This window comes from Arachis duranensis, chromosome 8 (assembly GCF_000817695.3).
Source record: "Arachis duranensis cultivar V14167 chromosome 8, aradu.V14167.gnm2.J7QH, whole genome shotgun sequence".
In the NCBI taxonomy this organism is placed as follows: Eukaryota; Viridiplantae; Streptophyta; class Magnoliopsida; order Fabales; family Fabaceae; genus Arachis; species Arachis duranensis.
The window spans coordinates 42,401,867-42,412,963 of NC_029779.3; the positions used below are offsets into that span (position 1 = coordinate 42,401,867).

The following is an 11,097-nucleotide window of genomic DNA, read 5'->3' on the forward strand; positions in this document are numbered from 1 at the left end:
CGGAAGAGCAAGAAGAAGAAGGGGTATGGCGGTAATTTACCTTCAATTTTGAAATCTTTAGAGTATTCTGTTGATGTTGAAGCGACCCTTGATTCTTTCTCTGAGAATCTTAGTCCTAAAGAGATAACTGTTATACTTAGGGAACAGGGTAGGTGGGAGCGTGTTGTTAAGGTTTTTGAGTGGTTAAGTCACAGAGAGGGTATGTTCCCAATGTGATTCACTATAATGTTGTGCTTAGAGTTCTTCGTAAGGCTCAGAGATGGGACCAATTGAGGCTTCTCTGGATCGAAATGGCCAAGAACAGGGTTTCGCCTACTAATAACACTTATAGCATGCTTGTTGATGTGTATGGGAAAGCAGGTCTTGTTAGAGAAGCACTTCTGTGGATTAAGCATATGAGGTTTAGGGGTTTTTTTCCTGATGAGGTTACAATGAATACGATTGTTAAGGTGTTGAAGGATGTGGGAGAGTTCGATAGGGCAGATAGGTTTTACAAGGATTGGTGTGATGGTAGGGTTGAGTTAGATGATCTTGATTTGGATTCTCTATCAGTTACTGCTACGAATAGTTCTAGATCGATGCCTATTAGTTTCAAGCATTTCCTTTCGACTGAGCTGTTTAAGACAGGTGGGCGAAACATTTTGATTTCATCAAACAAGGAGATTGGTCCCCAGAAACCCCGGTTGACTTCAACTTTCAATTCCATGATAGATTTGTATGGCAAGGCCGGACGGCTAAAGGATGCTGCCCCTTTGCTGATATGTTAAAATCCGGAGTGGCAATGGATACAATCGCTTTTAATACTATGATATTTATCTGTGGAAGTCATGGTAATTTGTTGGAAGCTGAATCTCTGCTTAATAAAATGGAAGAAAAGGGTATATTCCCTGATACGAAAACTTACAATATCCTTCTGTCCTTGTATGCTAATTCGGGGAATACTGATGCTGCTCTTTGTTGTTATAGAAGGATTAGAGATGTTGGGCTCTTTCCGGATGATGTACTCACAGAGCTCTTCTTCGTGCGTTATGCTCAAAGAATATGGTTCAAGCTGTGGAAACTCTGATTGATGAAATGGAGAAATCTTCTGTTTCTGTCGATGGGCACTCTCTTCCTGGTATCATCGAGATGTATGTTAACGAAGGTGCCCTTGACAAAGCAAATGATATGCTTCAGAAATTTCTAATGAACGGTGTACCATCATCAAGTATATGTGCTGCAATTATGGATGCTTTTGCTGAAAAGGGACACTGGCTTGAAGCCGAGAATGTGTTTTATTGGGAAAGAGGTGTGCCTGGACAGAGAAGGGATGTCATAGAATACAATGTCTTGATCACAAAGCTGTTTCTCTCTTCAGAGGAATGAAGAATCATGGGACTTGGCCTGATGGTTGCACTTATAATTCTCTCATTCAGATGTTATCCGGTGCTGATTTAGTCTATCAGGCAAGAGATCTCATGGTTAAAATGCAAGGGATGTCATTTAAGCCGCATTGTCAGACTTTTTCTGCTGTTATTGCATCCTATGCTTGTCTCAGTCAGCTTTCTGATGCTGTCAGTGTGTACCAGGAAATGCTACGAGCCGGAGTAAAACCAAATGAGGTTGCGTATGGATCTTTAATAAACGGATTTGCAGAATACGGTAGTCTTGAGGAGGCACTTTGGTATTTCAACATTATGGAAGAATCCGGATTATCTGCCAATTTAGTTGTGTTGACATCCTTGCTAAAGTCTTATTGTAAGGTTGGGAACTTGGAAGGAGTAAAAGCGATTTATGAATGGATGCAGAACTTGGAAGGTGGTCTTGATTTAGTTGTGTGCAATAGTATGATCAGCCTCTTTGCAGATCTCGGATTGGTATCCGAAGCCAAGATGGCTTTCGAGAATTTGAGAGAAAAGGGCTGGGCAGACGGGATTTCATACGTGACAATGATGTATCTTTATAAAGATATGGGAAGGATCGACGAGGCCATTGAGATTGCGGAGGAGATGAGGCTTTTAGGTTTACTGAGGGATTGTGTTTCATATGATAAGGTACTGGTTTGTTATACCACTCATGGACAGCTTTATGAGTGTGGTGAACTAATACATGAGATGATATCTAAGAAGCTTTTGCCAAGTGATGGAACTTTTAAAGTGTTGTTCACTGTATTAAAGAAGGGAGGGTTTCCAATTGAAGCAGTTGTGCAGTTGGAATCATCTCTGAAGGAGGGGTAGCCTTATGCGCGACAAGCTGCGATCACTGCTTTATATTCTTTAGTTGGTATGCACAATTTGGCGCTTAAATCCGTTCAGACATTCATAGAATCCGAGGTTGATCTTGACTCCTATGCATATAATGTGGCAATCTATGCATATGGTTCGGCTGGAGAAATCAACAAGGCCTTGAAGACATACATGAAAATGCAGGATAAGCATTTGGAGCCGGACATTGTGACTCAGATTAATATGGTAGGTTGTTATGGAAAAGCCGGCATGGTTGAAGGCGTGAAACGGATATTTACCCAACTAAGAGGCGGAGAGATCGAGCCATGCAAGTCTTTGTTCAAGGCTATTATAGATGGTTACAGAGTTTGCAATAGAAAGGACCTGGCTGAGTTAGTTGGCCAAGAGATGAAAATCACATTCAACTTGGAAGAAAATAATGAAGTTGAGAGCAAAATTGAAAGTGAAAATGGAAGTGATTGTGATTGATTTTGATGAAAGCTTCTTTGAGGTCTGTTAAATCCACAGGTGGTTGTATATTAGGGGAGACAAATTTATGTATGTACAATTTAAATAGTGAAACACAAATGATTGGTAAGGAAAAGAAGAAAAAGTAAAAACCACATACACAAAACACAAAAACCTGGTGGTAATCACCACATAAATTACAAATATCATACTCTCAAACAAGTTACCTTTTCTGCCCCCTTGCTTCTCGTTCGATCTGGCAGAGTGCTGTTGTGAGTTGTCAGTGGTGAAGTGAAGAAGAAGGAATAACAGTGGTCGTTGTCTGGTCTTCGTCTGCTCGCAGTTGCCTGGTTGCCGTCGCGCTCAACTGATCGCCGTCCTTGTCTGCTGCTCAGATCGAAGGTCAGTGCTCACTGTTAGGGCTTGTTCTTCATATTTTTAATGGTCTGTTCAGATGTGAGAACAAAGGTTTAGGATTCTGTTAGTGCTACTTAGATTGCTTTTTTTTTTTTAATTTTTTCATTCTTGGTTCTTTGTTACTGCTAGTGCTACTCAGATTGAATTGTTGGATGATTAACTTGTTGAATGATTAGCTTCGTTCCTCTCCGAATCATATGAAAAAATAAATTCATCAAAATGAGAAAATGGTTTGTTTATTCAAATGAGACTCCTGCCAAAGTATAACAAAATTTTGTTAAATTTTACTTCCATATTTGTTCTTTAGCTTTGGCTTTGTAATTGGATTTATGTCCTGAAGTTGAAAACATGCTATCTGCTGGGTTTGGCAAAGTTGATTCTAGTCTATTATTCAACCTTTTAAAATTTGATTATTTCGATAAGAATTAGCTTTTTGCTTATGGTATTATGTCTTTGAAAACATAATATCACTACTAATGGTGCTATTTTACAAGGACCTCTATCTATTGCTGCTAAGAGATCTGGTTTTCCAAACTTGGTTGGAATTATGTATAAATTGTGTGGTGTGATGTGATGTGGCATTGCTAGTGTAGTTTCTTAATTGTGATCAGTCTGTTGAAAATTAAAATATTGCTAATCTTTGTTAAAATTATACTAAAGCATGAGCTTTTATTTGTTCAATATAAAAGCATGAGCTTTTATCTATATGTTTGAGTCTTCTCTCCTACATTAAACTGAATTTATTTATTGAATTTTGTTAAGCTAGATCTTGTTTTGAACTGAATAAAATGAATGATAAAATTTTTATTATTGTTGAATTTTTGTTGTTGAATCTTTGTTTGGATTAAAAAAAGAAATAAGGAACTAAAAGAAAAAGGAAGAAAGTTAGTGCATTTATTTATTTATTTTTTATTATAAAACAGTTTTTTGGTTGGATTACGGTTGAACTGATTAGACTAATGAACCATGAACTAGTAACTAGAATGGTTCCGATTTTTTAAACCTTAATTGCAAGTGTATAATTTGTATGTTTCTTTTTCTCTTTTTTTTGGGCTCTATTTTGTTATTATATAGAAAAAGCTTGTCTGTATCTATTCTAAGTTATGAAACAAGCAAAGGCAAATTTACTGATGCAATATTCAATGAATTTTCGCTTCAGGAGAATAATAAAGACTAGTTCAATATTACTATAAGAATATAAACTAAATTATTTTGTTACAAAAAGAGAATAAAAATGAAATATATAACATTTACAAGATTATTGTTAACCTAAAATTAAAGGGGAAAAAAAGAAGAATAGAGGGTAAAGCAGGCACTACAGCGTAAAATGGAGTCCTTAATAATATGAGAAAAGCAAAGGAAATTACCAATTCAAAGTCCTTTCGAACCAAAGCTGAAGCTAAATCAAGGTTCTAAAAATCGGATCCGTGATTAAACTGTTTTAGTTATTAGTTTATTAATTTATTGGTTTAATTATAGTTTAATTGAAAAAATAATAAAATAATAAATAAATTATAAATAAATACTAAAAATAAAAATAAGACAAAAATAATTTTCTATTATTCTACAAAAGTAATTTTCTAATAAAAATAGGACAATTGAATTTCATTCTTTGATTCAAACGAAGATTTTTCCCAAAACAAGAGAAAAGGTTTAGTTTAATAAAATTTTTTAAATAAATATTTGTATTTTTTAAAAGCATAAAAAGACTATATATTTATATTTGTAATTTTTAAAAGATTAAGATATTTTTAAAAGTATCTGAAGTGGAGCATTTTAAAATTAGTATGTATTTTTTAAAATTTAAAAATATAATATAACTTCGTATATTAATTAATTTTTAAATTTAACGTTTAAATTTATGTTTTTTTATATTTTTAAATTTTAAAAATTATTTTATTAATTATTGTTATTTATATTTATTTAAAATTATTTTTAATTTAATTTATTAAACATAAATACTATATTTCTTAAGAAATTATCTTTAAAAGCTAGCTTTTACTTTTAAAAAATAAAGATTTTATCAAACTAAGCCAAATTCTAGCGGTAGCCTCCTCCACGGCCGCTCTTCTGCCGGCATCCGTCACGCTCAACACCACCGTCTTCGTTTGGGCGTCGAGTCCGAGTCTCCAACCCCTCTCCTCATTCACCAAGTGCAGTTTCTTCCTCAAGCTCGCCGTCCGCCGTCTTCTCTTCGTTTGCTCAGCCACGCTTCTGCCGCCGTTAGTCGTCGTGCTCGCCTCCTGGTCTCCGTCTCGGTCGCGCTTCTGCCCCTCTGCTCAGACTGCTTAGAACGAAGGCAATGACTTCATTTTTTTTTTCATTCTTTGTTCTTCGTTCTTTGCTCAAAAGTCATCGAATGGTTATTAAAAATTTGAATTTTTTGTGGTCCTAATTTTTTATTGAGTGATTATTTGATTGTTGATTAGCTCTGAATCTTGAAGGTTGTTACTTTGTTTTAATGGGTACCGGAATCGAAATCAAAACAAACATGGGGGCTCCCTCTGCGCAACTTGCTTGTGAAGGGGTTGAGAAACCTGTTTTCGATTTTGAAGCTGTGTCCCCTACTATGTTGATACTTGGCTTTCTGAGGGATCTATCCATTGATTTTGAAATCTCCTGTTTTGAAATGCACCCTACCATTAGTGATCAATGATCAGGATCCCACCCTCCACTATGCTCTTGATTATTTTTGCAAGGGGTTGTGGGGGTGAGAAGAGGATTTGATGGCGTTTTTGTCTGGTAAATTAGAGAAGGATAGTGCATGTTGGGTTTCTTTTTGTTCACTGCTTGGAACTTTGTTGCTGAAAATTGTACATGTCTAATGATGTGTCTTCTGATTCAATGATTTGCTAAACTCTGTGACTTTTCTGTATTAGTCTAGCTACATTGAGCAGCATTATGTTGGACTATCAATTTTTGGATTGGTTTCAAGTTTCAACTTTCAAGTTTTCTTCAATAGGATTCACTTGAGTGAATTACATGATGCTAGACATCCTGATGTGAATTTTAGCCGTATTTGATGGCTGTAGGTAGTCTAGGATTGTAAAGCACCACTTTGATATTAACTTTTATCTTAATCACTCCTGTTCAGGCTTCTATGTGTACCAGAATATGATTACCTTATTTATTTATCTTTTGAATACATGGTGTGATTTTGAACTTTTCAAGTTTAATTTGGAATTAAGAGAGCATTGTGTATTTCAGGATTTGTGTTATTGCTAAATGGAGTCACACGCAATGATTCTTCCGTCGTGCTATTATTCAGTTCCTCTAGTATTGTCCACTACCCAACCTACTCCTCCATTTCTTGCTTTTCCTTCAAAAACTTCTCTTTCATTTCCGCGCCTCAATTTTCCTACCACAGGTAATTAACCACTTAATTATTCAGTTAATTACAATTGTTAGTTACCCTAGTACTCAAGTTTGCACTCCATCTGTTTGTATAAATGCCTATACGGGGATACAAACTTGCAGAGCAAAATTTATCCATATTTTCTTTTGTTTTGTTTGTTTTCTATGTTTCAAGAGATCATAGGGCTGCCATTGTGAACAATTTTTTTATTTTTGATATAAAGCAGGAGGAAGGTTGTGGCACTGTCTAACTGTTATTGAAGGCTTGTCCTCTGCCAGTTCCTCTGGAAGCAGTGTTGATGTTGATGATGGCAGTGGCGGTGGCGGTGGAAAAGAAGAGGTACTGTTGGATGAGAGTCGAATGGTTAGGGTGTGTGATAAGCTTATTGGTGTTTTCATGGTTGACAAGCCCACACCTACCGATTGGAGGAGGTTGCTGGCTTTTAGCAGGGAGTGGGACAGCATTAGGCCCCATTTCTTCAAGCGATGTCAGGATAGGGCAGATGTCGAGGCTGATCCCACAATGAAGGAGAGGCTGCTCCGCCTTGGAAGGAAGCTTAAAGAGGTATTACCATGTGCACTATTTGTAAGACAAGAAATGAATATGAAATAAAAAAGGTGTTAGATAGTACAAACCACACTGTTATACTGGAAATTTGTTACAGGTCAAAGCTTGAAGCCCTGGAAACACCATTTGTAATGGCCTAACAAGACAGATGGTTGTATCAAGGAAATAGTCCTGCACTTTAAGAGTTTAAGGATATACCATTTGTAGTGTTTATAGGGTGTAACCATATTGCTATGTGCACGGACAAGGTGTGAAAGAAAGAAAGGAAGGACGGAATAATATGTCCTTGCTTTTCAGTCCCCCATTTTTGTTTTGCCACAGTTTGAATGGGATATGATCATTATTGTATTTTTGTAATGCAGTCCTACTGTAAGCTGTATTTATTTGGGAGGCATAAAGTAGGGAATGTTGCAATTTTATTAAAAAGTTCTTGTGCAGATTGATGAGGATGTGCAAAGACATAATGATCTACTTGAAGTTATCAAAGGGGACCCATCAGGAATTACTGACATTGTCGCCAAGCGTCGTAAAGATTTTACAAAAGAATTCTTTGTGCACCTTCATACTGTAGCTGAATCCTACTATGACAATGCTGAAATGCAAAATGGTAGGATTTTGTTTTACAGGCTTATAGCATCTTTGTCTATTTTCTATAACACTTTGGATTTAGTTTCCAATCTCATATCAAAATGTGTCATCTTCATTTCTTGTCTTGTAAATTATCAAGCCACATTTAGTTCATTCAGTTCTGAGTTTTGGATGTATTCTGAACAATTACATTATTTTTCTTATTTGCCATAAATTAACTTTAATGAGGTAGAAGAAACTTAGACTCTTAAATTTGTGTAAATTTTAGTACCCTTGATCGAAACTTAAAAACTAGAATAATATTAATTGATCCTCAGAATACTAATGGCGGTAGTTCAGTCCTGCATATTTAATTAATTTGTTTGTTTATAACCTTCCTTTTTTTTGTGACAAGAACTTGCAAAGCTTGGGAACATTTGCTTGGCTGCTGTACAAGCCTATGATGATGCAACCGAAAGCATGGAAAAGTTAAATGAAGCAGAGTTGAAATTCCAAGATATTTTCTCTGCTCAAGGCTGCATTACAAGCCTCCCTCTCTTCAAGCTTGTTCTTGCAAGTTATTTGAATTACAAGCTCGATATTATTTTACATGGTATCAGAGCCTCCAAAGTCAGAAATGACAGATCACTCACTAGATCCGAATGCAAGTCATTCATCGAATTTCACTGCAGATTTTGAGAGATTCACTAGTTTCATGTGTCAATTCTCTCAGTTTCAAGCACATATCGGCAGATCCGGCTCCTCTTCTACCATTTCCGATCCGATCAGTCCTTATTTTTTCATCCAGAAGAAAGTCCTGGAACTCCTCTGATTCCGCTCTAGCTAACGCCGCAAAATTATTACCAGTGGTCGCATGACATGTGGAGAGCACTGAGATCGAAGAACAAGGTGAAGTTCCTTGAAGGATTGATTCCGAAACCGACCGAAGGCGATCCTACTTTCGAAGCATGGGACAGGTGCAACAATCTTCTTCTCTCTTGGATCAACCTCTCTCTCAGTCCTGAGATTGCTAAAAGCGTGATGTAGATTAGTTCAGATGCAGATTTGTGAAACGATTTGAGGCATCGTTATTTGCATGGAGATATTTTTCGAGTAGGTGAGTTGAAAGAGGAATTCTATGCACTCAAACAAGGTGATCTCTTTATCACTTCTTATTTTACAATGTTGAAGGCTATTTGGGAAGAATTAAAAAATTTACATGCCATCCTTAATTGTGTTCCTTGTGTGAGCGGTTGCTCTTGTGGATTAAAAATTGTTCGAGATCATGCATCTGAAGAATATGTTGTTAAATTTTTGAGAGGTTTGAATGAACAATATTCCACTGTTAAATCACAAATTATGCTTATGGAGCCATTGCCTGAAATCAATATTGTGCTAGTTATGCTAACTCAAACAGGAACGACAGTTAAATTGTGAGTTGTCTGATAGCAAAATTGTAACTAATTCTTTGGAAGTGCAAGACTCGGCTGGAGGTGGTTCATTCCCAGCGAGAGGCAGAAGCCATGGGAGAAGTACAGGTAGAGGAGGCACTCAGAAATCCTATGGTCGAGAATACACTTCCAAGCTTTGTAGCTATTGTAATCGAATTGGTCATTTAGCAGAAACTTGCTGCAAGAAAAAAGGCTTTCCTGCTCACTTAAAACAGCGAGTAGCTAATCAAATCAGCACTACAGGGACAGTTGAGAATTCCAGTGCTGAGATCACTGATTCTGGCTCGGATGAAAAGAGTAGCGATAAATTGCTTGTGTTAACTCCAGATCAGAAAGAAACTTTACTGGCTCTCCTCCAACAACCATTCATGCCAGCTTCCAATTGTGTTAACCACATCTTTTCTTCGGCCACCCTCACTCAGCCAAAAAGTAGGCATTTCTTGAGTCTGTCATCAAATTTTAATAAAACCTCTTGGATACTTGACAGTGGAGCCATTGATCATGCATTGTACCTTCAAGAGTCTTTTAAAACTTTCTTTTACATGAAGTCAGTCTTAGTAAATCTACCTGATGGCTCCACCACCACCACAAACATTTGTGGCACTGTACAACTTTCGAACAATTTGATCCTTACCAATATTTTATTCATACATCGCTTCAAATATAATTTAATTTCAGTTTCTAAACTCACAAAATCATTGCATTGTGAATTAAAATTCACTGATTCTTCTTGTGAGATACAGGTACTCCCATCATTGAAGATGATTGGACAAATGTCATTGGTGATCTCTATATGATGAATGCTCAACCTTGGAAACTAACTACACCAGCAGTTCATATACCCTCTGTAACACATTAATTAGCCTAAGCCTTATGTCGCATCGTAAAGTAAAGGTTAATCAAAGATTACAACAGTTCTAAACTGAGCTCAAAAACAGAATTTTAAAAGCACAAAACGTACTAACGAAGCTACTAGCTTAAGGCACAAGAAACAGATAAGATATAACAAAAGATAAGTATATAATATCATAGGAAACTAGTCACGACTCGCGGAGTTTAAACCGACTAACCATACACAGGTAAACAGAATTATACAGTGCAAACAGCTTATATATATTTTGTTCTCTCAAATATATGCCTCTAGGCAAAACAAAATACAAAAGGAGAGATGTATAAACAAAATAAACCAAAAGACTCCAAAAGAATCCAAGATCTTCCGCTTCTGTCACCATCCAAAACAACTCACCGTGGTGGGTTACGACCTATATCTGAAAAACACAACATAATTATGGTATGAGAATCGGAGGTTCTCAGTATGGTAACAGTGCCCAGTGATGTAGGATATAAGACTCCGGGACGCTAAAGACAATCTTAAACTCCATATCCATCACAAGATTTTAAACTTAAGCATTCTAAAACAAATAAGCATAATATACCAACATTGACTTAAATAAACCATGTCATCTATCTTAGGGGATTTCTACTCTAACCAAACACCGCTGTCCTACAGCCTTCACCAACTGATCCTCCATGCTATCCCATCGCCACCGCCTTCCGAACCTCCTCAATCCCAGTAGAAAACACAGGTAATATACAATGCAAGTAAAGCACAAGTAGAAGCATATAAGACAAATAATTCAGATAGCAAGTAAGCATGTTATTCAATTAGGCAAGCCATTACAAGTAAACAAAGCATACAAACAGATAGAAAATATATATGATGAATGCCTGCTCTACTGGCTATGATATCACATTGTCGGTTCAACTGCCAACCCAACACATCTCCATGGAGATGTTGCCATTCGGATTCATGGTGTGGGAACCCCCGAGATATAGTGCTCGGATCACTATCCAGGGTTTTGCGCCTGTACGCTTTGATGATCCGAAGGGATGCGAGCGGGATCTATTGCCACCGACCTCACATCTAAGCGCAAGCGAGATGAACCACCGCCCTTACGCCGCTGCCGCTACCTCGACAGGCGGGATTAACCACCGTCCCTGCCGGGCGCATAGCGTCTCAAAATCTCAAAAAAAAAAGTAGTACAGTGGTTTTCAAAAATATTTTTAG

At 36.9% G+C, this 11,097-nt stretch overlaps 1 protein-coding gene and 1 pseudogene across 4 annotated transcripts; both read left to right on the forward strand.

The window, feature by feature from the left end:
- Positions 1–2,693, forward strand: part of LOC127741279 (pentatricopeptide repeat-containing protein At1g73710-like) — a 2,920-nt pseudogene extending 227 nt beyond the window's left edge.
- A 258-nt stretch (positions 2,694–2,951) lies between these two features.
- On the forward strand, positions 2,952–9,887 carry LOC107462880 (uncharacterized protein At4g37920). Of its 4 annotated transcripts, none has more exons than XM_052253029.1 (5): positions 2,952–3,074; positions 6,297–6,456; positions 6,668–7,008; positions 7,450–7,618; positions 7,994–9,887. In XM_052253029.1, exons 2-5 carry the CDS (start codon positions 6,315–6,317, stop codon positions 8,275–8,277), a joined length of 936 nt encoding a protein of 311 aa, XP_052108989.1. In that variant the 5' UTR covers positions 2,952–3,074; positions 6,297–6,314; the 3' UTR covers positions 8,278–9,887. The 4 variants fall into 4 exon arrangements, with proteins under 4 accessions (XP_052108989.1, XP_052108988.1, XP_052108991.1 ...); XM_052253028.1 differs by lacking the exon at positions 2,952–3,074 and adding an exon at positions 5,112–5,388; XM_052253031.1 differs by lacking the exon at positions 2,952–3,074 and adding an exon at positions 5,112–5,388 and having other exon boundaries at positions 6,671–7,008.
- Positions 9,888–11,097: the final 1,210 nt, after the last annotated feature.